The sequence below is a fragment of the Aquarana catesbeiana genome, linkage group LG01 (assembly GCF_042186555.1).
Source record: "Aquarana catesbeiana isolate 2022-GZ linkage group LG01, ASM4218655v1, whole genome shotgun sequence".
NCBI lineage: Eukaryota > Metazoa > Chordata > Amphibia > Anura > Ranidae > Aquarana > Aquarana catesbeiana.
Genome location: NC_133324.1, coordinates 421,389,035 through 421,403,226, shown reverse-complemented (window position 1 = coordinate 421,403,226; position 14,192 = coordinate 421,389,035). Strand labels below are relative to the sequence as shown.

General features: G+C 41.3%; 1 protein-coding gene across 2 annotated transcripts in view; it reads left to right on the top strand.

Annotated features, from left to right (window-relative positions):
* The window catches only part of TTC39B (tetratricopeptide repeat domain 39B), a 195,719-nt gene that overhangs the window by 125,611 nt on the left and 55,916 nt on the right, over positions 1-14,192 (top strand). For both annotated transcript variants that reach the window (XM_073635685.1, XM_073635696.1), the window contains 4 exons: positions 1,147-1,251; positions 4,613-4,744; positions 8,508-8,584; positions 11,996-12,063. In XM_073635685.1, the coding sequence (XP_073491786.1) occupies positions 1,147-1,251; positions 4,613-4,744; positions 8,508-8,584; positions 11,996-12,063 (382 nt within the window). The remainder of the gene's footprint in view (positions 1-1,146; positions 1,252-4,612; positions 4,745-8,507; positions 8,585-11,995; positions 12,064-14,192) is intronic.

Below are 14,192 nucleotides of genomic sequence, written 5' to 3'. Positions count from 1 at the left end.
GCGTTAGGAGCGGTAAATACACCGCTCCTACAGCGATCCAAAGATGCGGCTTGCAGGACTTTTTTGACTGCCCTGCAAGCACAGCGCTCCAGTGTGAAAGCCCTCGGGGCTTTCACATTGGAGTGCATTGAGCGGCTCTTTTCAGGGAGCTTTGCAGGCGCTATTTTTAGCACTTTAGTGCCTGCAAAACAGCCTAAGGGTCCCCAGAAGGGCACAGACAGCTTCTTAATCCACTATTGCTAGGTGGAGTTGACAAATAATACAACTTGAAAGGTAGGGTCCCTCCCTTTTTTGTGAAGACACACTCCACCAGAAATGAAATGCTGGTGCTTCGTAAACCTGATCCAACACTGGACCCCCTCCCCACTCCTCCTGGTCCCTGGTGTACTTACCTCCTGCAGTCAAGGTCAGTGGTGGGGTTAGGTCAGCAGATTTTCTGTAAAGGTGAACTTACACTTTAAAAATAGCTCAGCTCTGTGTTTTTGTCTGCTGTTGTGTTTTGAGGCCCATAGAAGTCAATGGTAACACAAGTTTGATGCATTTTGCATGTGTTTTTAGTCAGTGGTAATATGCCTAAATAGTTTTATATTGGCCAACATGAAAACACATTTAAAATGTGCACATGTGCAAAACACTCATCAATGTGCATTAATAAAAAGTGGAATGGCAAAGGTGTGCACGTAGCCCAAGAGGTCTTTTGTCACATTCTGCTAATCACAAGTCTAAGAATATTTGCAACGCTACCACATACTTCCAATTGACACTTTCACAGCTCATACCCTAACCAACAGCTGTATGACACCTTATTCTCTTTAGCAATTACTATATAACCATATGCAAATTTTACCTGCCAAAATTACATAGAAAACCAGTTTTATATTTGTTTTTCATATTAACATTTTTTGTGATTTTACATGTTACAATTATTCCATTGGGGTTGGGGCTCTTTTTGTTTTGAGGCTGTAGCATGTAAACACAAGTTATTTTGGCTGTCCTGTACTAATTTATAGCACTAGAAGGATGGCACTTTATATCTATTGATGACTGAACCTGTTGAGTTAAGTTGTGATTCAATTATTGTTGCTAAATTTGTTAAACTGTACTTCACTGAGTTGCCTATTCAGTTGTGTTTTTCATTTTCTTTAGGGCTTCCAAGATGGACCTACGATGCGCACTAGAAGAGTGCACGTTGGCGCTGAACTTATTTTTAAACAACAAGTTTTCAGAAGCTCTGGAATTATTACGTCCTTGGTATGATCACTCATTTATTCCCAATGAGGAGGTCCTGTGTGTTGTGCTTTTAAAGACATGTCACAAAGGAGCTGGAAGCTGCCCTTTTCTATTTCTAAGGCTGCATGCTAATTCCAATGCCGTAAAATTTAACTTATTTAGCTTTGCTGCCCAGGAACTAGTATGCAGGTTAGGAGTAAGGGAATTGCAGTGTCCGTTTATGGTTTCTCACAGTATACTGCTTGAGATCTGATATCTGAGAGGCAGCGAGGGAGGGGTCAGGAGCTGGTGGCTGGAATGATAGGGTCGCAATCCACCTGTCAATTGACTGCGCTCAACTGGTGGATTGCGATCAGACTTGTTGCTGATGCCCGCTATAGAATTTCACTTGACTGACAGCTCTGTCTGCTGGGGTTTCTCACAATCACACTTGGATGTCAATGCAAGGAAGATTTTACGGGTAAATTACATGATTAAATGCGCATATAATCTTATAGGAAGATTGTTGGTGAAATTAATTGTCTGGCGATAAGGTCTTTTTATGGGAGGACATCGGCGAGGACATCACTGGATCACTGGACAGATAAGTGTCCTTATATTAAAAGTCAGCAGCTACAGTATTTGTAGCTGCTGACTTAAAATTTTTAGACCCCTTTCACACTGGTGCGCTTTGCAGGCGCTACAGCGCTAAAAATAGCGTCTGCAAAGCGCCCTGAAAGTGCCGCTGCTGTCTCTCCAATGTGAAAGCCCCGAGGGCTTTCACACTGGAGCGGTGCGCTGGCAGGGCGCTAAAAAAAAGTCCTGCAAGCAGCATCTTTGGAGCGGTGTATACACCGCTCCTGCCCATTGAAATCAATGGGGCAGAGCAGCTATACCGCCGGCATAGCGCTGCTGCAGCAGCACTTTGCGGTGGTTTTAACCCTTTCGCGGCTCTTTTTAACCCTTTCTCGGTCACTAGCGGGGGTAAAAGCGCCCCGCTAGCAGCCGAATAGCGCTGCATAATTGATGGTAAAGCGCCGCTAAAAATAGCGAGGCTTTACCGCCGACGCACTCACCACCCCAGTGTGAAAGGGGCATTAGGGGGAGCTTGTGAGCTCCTGTTTAAGGAAAGAGCTGCACGTGTATATGGCTGTAAGAGAAATTATAGGGAATCTGTACAGCTGCAAAGCACAGTTGCTATAATATGTTCATTTTTTATGCTGTGTATGTCCCAAGTAATACGGTGGTTTTGTGTTGATAAATGTAGCAAGGTCCCAGCCCTCCTTTAGTCTAATGAGAACTTCCAGGGCCAGGAACAGCTGACATCCTTCTGTATAGAGTGGATTGCACGGCATAGTGGATGTGATGTGAGGTAGATTCATGGACGCCAGACACTTCTTGAATGCAAAGAGATTTATTTTCTCTTGAACAGAACTGGGGGAGAGAGGGTTTAGGGCCAGGACAACCTTAGGTAGTTGCAATGTTAATTGCCAGTCTTCAAGACTTCTACAGGTAGACAGCCATGCAGGGCCTGACAGATAGTAACCCACGTTTAAAATGTCTGTTTTGCCACGTTTACATGCTGCGTTTAGTGCCGCTTTGCCGTGTCTGCATTTAGAAGCGTTTAAAAAAATATATATATATTTTTTTTTAAATAGCCAAAAATTAAAAACGCCTGTAAACGAAACGCAGCTAAACACGAGTTACTGCTTTTATCCACGTTTAGAAGCGTTTGGCGCTAGAAATGCCTGTAAACTCAGCTTCTGAACGCATTTTTTTGCGTTACAAAATATGCCTCTAAACTCAACTGCCTAGAAACGACTATAAATGACCCTGTGTACATGGAGAGATAAGATAATATAGAGGAGAGTTCAGGGGCAGTTGAATAGACTCCCAACTGCTCCTAAACGTCCATTTACCAGCAGCAGTTTACATGAGGCCTTAGAACAGTTTCTAACACACACATTGTAACAAACTCCTTTAGGCCCCTTTCACACGAGGCGGACTCTGCTTCCACGGTCCGCCAGCTCAGCGGGAGATCAGTCCGTTGATCTCCGCTGAGCCGGCGGATGACAGGTCCCTCTCTGCTCACTGATCGGGGAGGGGCTTGTCAGGCGCCGCTGCCGCCTATGGAGGGATCGGATGAAAATGGACAGCATGTCCGTTTTCATCAGATCTCACCCGATCTGATCCGCCAGCGACGGACCTGGACGTAGGGCCATCCGTCTGCTTTTAGCGGATCGGACCGGGTCGGATGTTAGTGGACGTGTCTCCGCTGACATCCGTCACTCCATAGGCTAACATGGAGCGCCCGTTCAGGTCCGACGTCAAAACTGACGGGTGGACCTGAACGGTCCGATCGTGTGAAAGGGGCCTTACTGTTATAAGTCACTTCTTGTAGGTTCTCAGCCCACTGAGCTCCCAGTCTCTCTCACTAGACTTGCTGATTCACTGCCACTGAATCCCGTGAGCTTCTCTAATCTTACTTTAGTATCTTCCTCAGGCGTCACCCCACTTCCCTGCTGGGTCCCTAGCTTGGCATTCTTCAAGTGTTACCCCACTGGCTGGGTCCCTGGCTTGGCACCTGCTGAAGTTTCCCGACTCTTCACCGTCCCTGGTTGATGAGAATACTGCTCTGGTACTTGATTCATCTACTCACGGTGGTCCCTGGTAACAAGGTGGATGGTCCCTTAGTGTCGACAGCTACCCCTCTACCTCCGACCATGACAGGTTCTCCAGCCGGCAGAATCGGCAGTGCTGGTTGGACTGCAAGCCGCAGTCCCAATCCTACGCTGCTCTCTTGCTTTTGGATAGGCCCTCAGACAGCCTAGCAGCCAGATGTGCCCGGGATAGGCCCAAACTCTGGCCTAGCAGCCCAGGCAGCACAACACACATCCACCCAGACAGCTGTCCAGGTGGCACAGAACCCCGATCACCTGACTCCACCCAAATATATAGGCTCTCCCAGCAGGCCAAGGGATTTAAGAAGACCCCTGCCCATTGGCTGGGATACCCCATATATTCCTAATCTGTCCTTTGCCCTTGTCTTATCTAATGCCACTGGGTACCCGGCCACCCAGTGGCAGAAGAGAGAAGTGCAGCAATTCCAGACTTACGGTGAACTCAATTGATCCCTAACAATTGGCCAAGGCAAATACACCGGGCAGGTAAATTTAGGAGCAACCCTGCCTAAACATCAGGGTGCTACATAAAAATCAGGGTAAGTTAGTTGTGTTAAACTTTGAGTTGTCAAAGTTTATGGACCAGAAGCTTGAAATATTTACATCTAAATCTCCTCTGACAGTTGAGTACTTGTCCATTTAAAACAAACTGGCATTCTAAAATATAATGGGGGTGTATGTTATGCCTATCATTGTAATTTCCACAATCTTTTACATCACAGGGCTAAAGACAGCATGTATCATGCTCTTGGATACAGCACTATCTTGGTTATGCAGGCAGCAATGACATTTGAACCACAGGATATCCAAATGGGAATTGGTACAATGAAGGAGGCTTTACAGACCTGTCAGAGGTATACCTTTTTTACGTGATGTCTGTGAGTGGTGTAGATCTGGGTGTCTCAACCAAGGTTCCATGGAACTCTAGGGTTTCTTCAAAGGTTGCTAGGGGTTCTTCAAGCAATATCTGCTTCTCAGAAAAGTTCCCACTGACAACATTGATCTTTTTAGAAATCTGTAAGAGGGTACATCTTCTCAATGACCATAAGTGTAGTAAGCATTCTTTTCACTGACCATCACACTAATGTATCATGAGTTGTAGATATACTAATTTTTAACAGGTGTTCCCTAACACTGGATAGCTAGTTTAAGGGTTGCTATATGTTGAAAAGGTTGAGGAAGGCTGGTGTAGATGTTGGAGGCATTAGTAGGCCCTCTTTAGAATTCATCATTTTTTTCCAGTTTAATCAAATCCCTATCTGTTTCTTACCACAAGGAGTTTACCCCTTTTCAGCCTTCTTGTAAGCAATAAACTGAGTTTCATTTTAGCCCTTGTAGTGCTTTTCTGTAGGCTTTTGTATGTCCTAAAGAAGAGCACAGTTGAGCAGCATTTATATCTAACATAGCCACATAACACAACCCCATTAAAGCTCTGGTTACTTTTTGTCATTAACCACTTCAGCCCCGGACCATTTGGCTGCTCAAAGACCAGAGCGTTTTTTGCGATTCGGCACTGCGTCGCTTTAACTGACAATTGCTCGGATGTGCAACGTGGCTCCCAAACAAAATTGACGCCTTTTTTTTCTCACAAATAGAGCTTTCTTTTGGTGGTATTTGATCACCTCTGCAGTTTTTATTTTTTGTGCTATAAACAAAAAAAGAGCGTCAATTTTGAAAAAAAACACAATATTTTTTACTTTTTGCTATAATAAATATCCCCCCAAAAAATATAAAAAACATTTTTTTCCTCAGTTTAGGCCGATATGTATTCTTCTACATATTTTTGGTAAAAAAAAATCGCAATAAGCGTTTATTGATTGGTTTGCGCAAAAGTTATAGCATCTACAAAATAGGGGATAGTTTATATGGCATTTTTATTAATAATTTTTTTTATCAGTAATGGCGGCGATCTGTGATTTTTATCGTGACTGCAACATTATGGCGGACACATCGAACACTTTTGGTGCTATTTTGGGACCATTCACATTTATACAGCGATCAGTGCGATTAAAAATGCACTGATTACTGTGTAAAAGTGACTGGCAATGAAGGGGTTAACCACTAGGGGGCGCTGCAGGGGTTATGTGTTTCCTAGGGAGTGATTCTAACTGGGGGGGGGGAGGGGAATGGGCTATGTGTGACACGACACTGATCACTGCTCCCAATCACAGGGAGCTGTGATCAGTGTCAGTGTCACTAGGCAGAACGGGTAAATGGTTGTTTACATCAGCATTTCTCCATTCTTCCTCTCCGTGAGACGATCGCGGGTATCCCTGGGAACATCGAGTCCACGGGACCCGTGATCACACTCACAGAGCTCGCGACCACACAGCGGCAAATTTAAAGGGACGTACCTGTACGCCCATTTGCCTGTCCGTGCCATTCTGCCGGCGGTCGGCAAGCGGTTAAACATCTAGAAGTTTGAATTTTTGCTTCTATGTGTCTAAGCTAGAAAAAACCCAGATTATATGACTCATTGCATGTTTTCTGTCAAATGCTATTTTTAAACTTTGCTGTTGTTTTACATGGAGTGATGTAGGTTGTGGGAACAGAAACCATTTTTGAGGATGTGGAGTACTAGGAATTGGCAGCTTTCCCATTACGAGGAAAGATTTTACCAGGTCGTGCTTTTGTCAGCTCTTACGCTGGCTCTATGCAGTATGTATAGCGTGTATGTATGTATTTGTGTGTGTGTGTGTATTTATATATATATCTATATATATATCTATATATATATCTATATATATATATATAGATATATATATAGATATATATATAGATATATATATATATACACACAGTTGTGCTCATAAGTTTACATACCCTGGCAGAATTTATGATTTCTTGGCCATTTTTCAGAGAATTTGAATGATAACATGACAAAAATTTCTTTCACTCATGGTTAGTGTTTATCTGAAGCCATTTATTATCAATCAACTGTGTTTACGCTTTTTAAATCGTAATCACAACAAACTAGCCAAATGACCCTGATCAAAAGTTTACATACCCCAGTTCTTAATACCGTGTATTGCCCCCTTTAACATCAATGACAGCTTGAAGTTTTTTGTGGTATTTGTGAATGAGGCTCTTTATCTTCTCAGATGGTAAAGCTGTCCATTCCTCTTGGCAAAAAAGCCTCCAGTTTCTGTAAATTCTTGGGCTGTCTTGCATGAACTGTACGTTTGGGATCTCCCTAGAGTGGCTCAATGATATTGAGGTCAGGAGTCTGAGATGGCCACTCCAGAACCTTCACTTTATTCTGCTGTAGCCAATGACAGGTCGACTTGGGTGTTTTTGGATTGTTGTCATGTTGGAATGTCCAAGTACGTCCCATGCGCAGCTTCTTGGCTGATGAATGCAAATGTTCCTCCATTATTTTTTGATAACATACTGCATTCATCTTGCCATCAATTTTTACCAAATTTCTTGTGTCCTTGTAGCTCACAAATCCCCCAAAACATCAGCGATCCACCTCCGTGTTTCAAAGTAGGAATGGTGTACCTTTCATCATAGGCCTTATTGACTCCTCTACAAATGTAGCATTTTATGGTTGTGGCCTAAAAGCTCAATTTTGGTCTCATCACTCCAAATGACTTTGTGCCAGAAGGTCTGAGGCTTGTCTCTGTGCTGTTTGGCGTATTGTAAGTGGGATACTTTGTGGCATTTGCATAGTAATGGCTTTCTTCTGGTGACTCGACCATGCAGCCCATCTTTCTTCAAGTGCCTCCTTATTGTGCATCTTGAAACAGCCACACCACATGTTTTCAGAGAGTCCTGTATTTAATCTGAAGTTATTTGTGAGTTTTTCTTTTGCATCCCGAACAATTTTCCTGACAGTTGTGGCTGACATTTTAGTTGGTCTACCTGACCGTGGTTTGGTTTCAACAGAACCCCTCATTTTCCACTTCTTGATTAGAATTTGAACACTGCTGATTGGCATTCTCAATTCCTTGGATATCTTTTGATATCCCTTTCCTGTTTTATACAGTTCAACTACCTTTTCCCGCAGATCCTTTGACAATTCTTTTGCTTTCCCCATGACTCAGAATCCAGAAACGTCAGTGCAGCACTGGATGAAAGATGCAAGGGTCTGTCAGGAGTCCAGACACTCATTGACCTTTTATATACACACTAATTACAAGCAAACAGATCACAAGTGAGGATGGTTACCTTTTAATAGCCATTCAAACCAATTTGTGTCAACTTGTGTGCATGTTATTAGGCCAAAATCACCAAGGTATGTAAACTTTAGATCAGGGTCATTTTGGGTAGTTTCTGTTGTGATTATGATTTAAAAAGAGTACGCACAGTTGATTGATAATAAATGGCTTCAGGAAAACACAAACCATGAGTGAAAGAAATGTTTTTGTGTTTATTATTCATATTTTCTGAAAAATGGCCAAGAAATGATAAGTTTACATACTCTGGCAGAATTTATCAGCACAACTGTGTATATATATCACACACACTATGGTCAATTGATTAGCAGATTGTATATTTAGGCTAGTTATAAAATGGCACTATACTTTACACAAATTAATACACTTTGCATTTTAGATCATCGCAGTTTTGCTTTGTTATTCACGCTGATAACGTGATTTGTATTTTTCCCTGTAGATTCAGAAAAAGAAATTCTGTGGTAGAATCTTTATCTAATTTAGTGTCCAAACAAACAGGAGAGCAACTTTCTGAAGGTAATGATGAAATGATGGAAGAATAAGTAAAAATAAATAAATAAATTGACATAGAAATTGTGGAAAACCATTCATATACTTAGGAGGGGAATTAAATCGTGCCCATATGTCCAGATAAAATACACAGCATTGTGGCAGTACAGTCATACTGATTTTTCCATATAAATGAGCCTGAGCTAGTAGTTCTGTAATCACCAATTTTTTATTTAAATTCCAGGTAAACATGAGTTTTAGTCTTGAGCAAAAATAAATACTTCATAAATGGTTCATTATTTTCTTACCATGGTTGAAAACCCTTACATATACCCAGTGAAGTGACTTGCCAAGTTGTACCTGTTTATCTGCAGTCGTTTCTTCTCAACATCCATTCAAAGTCCAGAATTTTAAAGCGTGTCTTAAAAAAGGGGGTGTAGAGCTGAACACACTGCGGAGCCTAGTTAAGAGAGCTATGAGAGCTGATTGGAGGGAAGCGACACCCCCCTTCACACAGGAACAGAGTTGAGACTGTCAATCGACTGGAGCTCCCTCCCCTGTCACCATTTTTCTCTTGGTCAGGAAAACTTGTCAGAAGTGACTCATGCTTATAGCAGAGGAATGAAGCAGCAGACAGAAATGACACTTAGGGGTTGATTTACTAAAACTGGAGAGTGCAAAATCTGGTGCAGCTGTGTACGGTAGCCAATCAGCTTCTAACTTCAGCTTGTTTAATTAAGCTTTGACAAAAAAAAAAAAACCTGGAAGCTGATTGGTTTCTATGCATAGCTGCACCAGATTTTGCACTCTCCAGGTTTAGTAAATGAACCCCTGTGTGTTCCTAATTGGTCCTTATTTTTCTTATACGTGTTTGCCTCTTTTCTCCTCCTTTTTTTTTTTTTTTAAATAATTTGCAATCTTATGCATTGCGGCCCTGTGCCATGATGTCTGTTTCCCGTTGCATTCTTATTCCTAATGTGTTCCTATTCAATCTTTTTCCTCCCCATTTCTGTGCCATTCACCCCTCATTATCACAGTATGTTACCAGTAAAAAAAAATTAAAATCATGAAGGTGTAGAAGATAATAAAGGTCTTAAAAAGAAAAACCAGTCTGAATCACCATACTCATCATGGCATAAATACATCTAATACATGGCCCAGATGTAAAATACATCTGGGCCATAACAGAGAAACTTTATAAATCAAGCCCAAGTCCTGCCATCTGAGGAGCAACTATTAGGGTTACGGACAGGCTACAATAGTTGCTTTGATATGTAAATAGAACTGTGTCACTGTCTGATGGAGCCAGAGGCATATCTGTTGGTGATTAGGCAGATGTAAAAAAAAGAAACTGGACTTTGTCAAGCCATACTAGCATACGGTAACTGAGTAGGTAGGTTGGTAAATGTAGAGCTTGTGTGGTTTTAAAATGTCTAAAATCTTTGGATTTTAAAAACAAACACTGGACTTGCTATACGTTTATAGAAAAAAACTGTTTTAAAAATAAATCAATTGTGGATAAAACTGGTATATCATTGAAAAGTAAATTTATGTTTTAATAAACCAGTGTAGATTGGACTTAAACGCTGCTCTGTTTTGTTTGTGCCATTAGTTTGTCCACCAAGGTTGATTCGTTGCTAAATAAAATACTGGGTCTTCTGTTGAGGCACTATTTACACATTAAAGTGGTAGTAAACCGCATCAAAAAAGAAAAATGGGCACCAGGCAGTTTAATACCGAGTACACACGACCGGACTTTCCGGCAGAAAAGGTCTGACGGAATTATTTCATCGATCGTGACGGATATTCCGATCGTGTGTGGGCTTTATCGGACTTTTCCTTCCGAAAATTCTGACGGACCTAGAATGAGAACATGTTTTAAATCTTTCCGACGGAATCAATTCCTATCGGGAAACCGCTCGTCTGTATGCTATTCCGACAGACCAAAAACGACGCAAGGGTAGCTACTGGCTACTGGCTATTTAACATCCTTTCTCTAGTCCCGTCGTACGTATTGTACATCACCGCATTCTAAACGATTGGACTTTGGTGTGATTGTGTGTACGCAAGTCTGTTTCAGTGGAACTCCGTCGGAACTCTGTCAGAAAAACCATCAGAGTTTATTCAGACGGAAAAACCGGTCGTGTGTACGCGGCATTAGTCATAATGTGCTCGTATGCATCACATACTAGAAATTTATGACAGACTTGCCTGAAAGCGAAGCCCCCCAGCGACATGCTGTCACCGCTAAAGGTGCTTCCATCCTCACCTGGTCTTCCTAGGGGGTTCGCGGGCTTCGGCAATATGAATGGCCAAGCCGGCGATGACTCTGAAGGCGTGGCTCTGAAGGAACAGCATGGGTGGCCAGGGACATCAATGGCTGCATCTAAAATATCTCCTAAATGGTGCACGTTAAGGAGATATTTACTTAACCTTTAGGTAAGTCTTATTATAGGCTTACCTATAGGTAAAAATCATACAAGGGAGTTTACTCCAACTTTTAAAGTAAATCTAAATACAAAACTTTTCTCAGTTGCACAATACAGGACACTGGCTTTATACTCATAAACACTGGGTTATAGGCTGGTACATTCAGGGGATTTGACACTGGTAAAGCTTTTGCACCTAGGGCACCCCCTATATTCCTAACCCACTACATGAGTCCTCAGCAAGCAATGCAGAACAACGCAAGAACAGAGGAAAAAACAGGAGAACACTGGTATGAATTATTTCCAGGATATGGAATTGCATAGGGGGTTTTGGGAAAATTTTGCTGAAGGTGAACTTGCACTGTAAGCTTTCTGTTGAATATAGGAATATCACAAAGATGTTATCCAGTGTTGATCTAAAAATGAAAGCTGTGTTAAAGTTCATAAATCGGGTGTCTTTAACCCCTAATGGCACGTACACATGATACGAAAATCGGACGAAAAATACCACTTTCGAAGCAATCGTATAATAATCAGATTTTTTACCCTTAAAAATCTCCATAGGCGACATTTAAAAAATTCTACAGGTTGCATGTTTTGAGTTACAGAGGAGGTCTAGGGCTAGAATTATTGCTCTCGCTCTAACGATCGCAGTGATACCTCACGTGTGGTTTGAACACCGTTTAAAAAATTTTTTTTTCGTATTTATTTTACCTTTTATTTTTTATTTTTGCACTGTTCTTTAAAAAAAAAAAAAAATTACAGAGTATAATTACAAAATTATAAAAGTACAGAGCTTCGAGAGGCAGTCACAACAGTTCATCTGATATTAGACAAATGCGAACATTTTTTCTCGTATGATAACAGATTGTACGATTTTCATTTAATCAGTACAGTTGTCGTCCGAAAAAAAACTGTAAGTGCTTAGAACAACTGTGTAATAATATTGCAGACGTCAGAGCCTTCATCCTTCACATTTTCTGAACCTGTCCCCCAATTTGTTTTTCAGAGGAAATGCATGCTGAGATCTGCTATGCAGAATGCCTCCTTCAGAAGGCTGCCCTGACATTTGTGCAGGTAATGGGGGCATTACAATGTTCTCTGAATGACCATAGTGTATTCTTGGCTAAGCATGGGATCAGAGGGATGCAGATGAGCATCTGTCAAACATTCAGAAACATAATCTCCCTTGTACAGTAAAAACATTACAGAACAGCTTAATTGTGCCTCAACATGCTTGATAAATACTGATGTTCACTGTGCGTTTCATACAGAATTAGAAATCATTTCAAATATTGCTCTTCCATTCCAGGCACATACTTATAGCAGTCTGTCTGCTTACTAAAGAATAAATTACAAAAAAAAAACACATGGTTTGTGAGGACATGGCAGATGTTTTATTCGATTTGTATGGTTCAGTATCACAGCTATCCTGGAGTTTCATAAAAAAATATCTGTGGTTTAAGATTTGTAAGTCTGATCCAATTGCAATGTTCTAAACATAAATGGACTCTCGTGTACAAGTAACATTTATGAGTGTTTATGTTTGTGAATTGTAGTAATCTTGGCTGCTAGCCTTCATAGCATCTCTTTCCTTTGTGTAACAAGATGGTAAACATCTGTACCCTACCGGTATGGATTCTTTTTAGAAGTAACTAAGGTATTTCTAAGTAGATGTAAGTAAAACTAGCTTGGGAGCATTGTGTTTTCTTAAATATCCTTCATCATCTGCTCTAGGGATCCTTGTGTATGTATAAACTTAAAGATGGTCTCCAGCTTTTAGTGAAGTTTAAATGGTTTGTTTGGACAAAGCTGATCCAAACGAACTATTACCTTCACTACTAGATGAGCCCGCTGTGTGCATTGTATGAACGGTATGTAGCCTCAGCTACATACAGAATACAGTACTGTATTCCAGAAGTAGGGAGGAAACTTCCTGTCCCATTCCTGTAACACATTTACATGAACACGAATACAAAGCCTGCTGTGAATGTCTGAGCAGTGCTCAGCCCAACCTGATTTTGTTTCTGGGAGCAGGACAGGAAGGTCTCATTCCATTGCCAGAACACTGAACAATGTACTGTATGTAGCTAAAGCTAAAGTGCACACAGCAGCCCTATCTAGTAGTGACAGTGATAGTTGGTTTGGGCCAGCTTGGTCCAAACCAACTATGTAAATTTATGTAAAATCTGGAACTCAGCTTTAATGGTCTGATTTTTTTTTTTTTTTTTAATTCTGGCCACGTAAAGGTAAGTTAAATTTAATTATACAGTGATCTCACATGGCCATGGCTCCATGTCAGCATAACATTTTAACCAAATCTGTAAATAAATATTGGACTGCTCTGTTCCAAATAGGTGGTGTTCCAAGCATTCATCTCTGAGTGCATACTGCCTGAAATGGCCATACTGCTGGGTGCACTGCCAAGCCCTGTCCAGTCGCAGCAGCTGGCAGACAGGCTGACCGGCTGCAGGGCTGGATGATTGTTATGTTTTTGGATATTACAAACATTTCATAGCCAGAAGAACTCATGTTCTTTCACTTCTAGCCTCCATATTTATAAGAATGTGCTCACATGGAATCAGTGTGCATGTTTGTGCAAAGAGCTTTCAGTCAAAATAACTTGTTTTGCTGCAGAATTGTGCCTTTACCTCTGATATGGCTAGGGCTAGCTCATTCAATAGTAATAATTATCCTCTTTATCTACAGAGGAACATGAGAAGCACTATCACATCCCACAAGGGATGAATATTTATGTGACAGCAAAATGCCATTTTGTAAAGTGTCAGGATCTTATGGGAGGCTTTAGATAATCATTGAAATAATTTAGGAAAGCAATTTTAAAGGCCTTTATTGTTGCATTTAGATACTGTTGGCATTGTCCTCCAGTGATGTCAAAGGAAACCTTATCTTTAAAAGAAACATATACACTATATTTTCAAAAGTATCAGGACGTTTAGGAGTGTGTCTATGGGAATGTTTGACCATTCTTCCATAGCGTATTTTTGAGGTCAGGCACTGATGTGGACGAGGAGGCCTGGCTCGCAGTCTCCGCTCAAATTTATCCAAAAAGTGTTCTATCGGGTTGAGGTCAGGACTCTGTGCAGGCCAGTCAAGTTCCTCCACCCCAAACTCACTCATCTATGTCTTTATGGACCTTGCTTTGTGCACTGGTCCAAATCATTTGGTGGAGGGGGGATTATGGT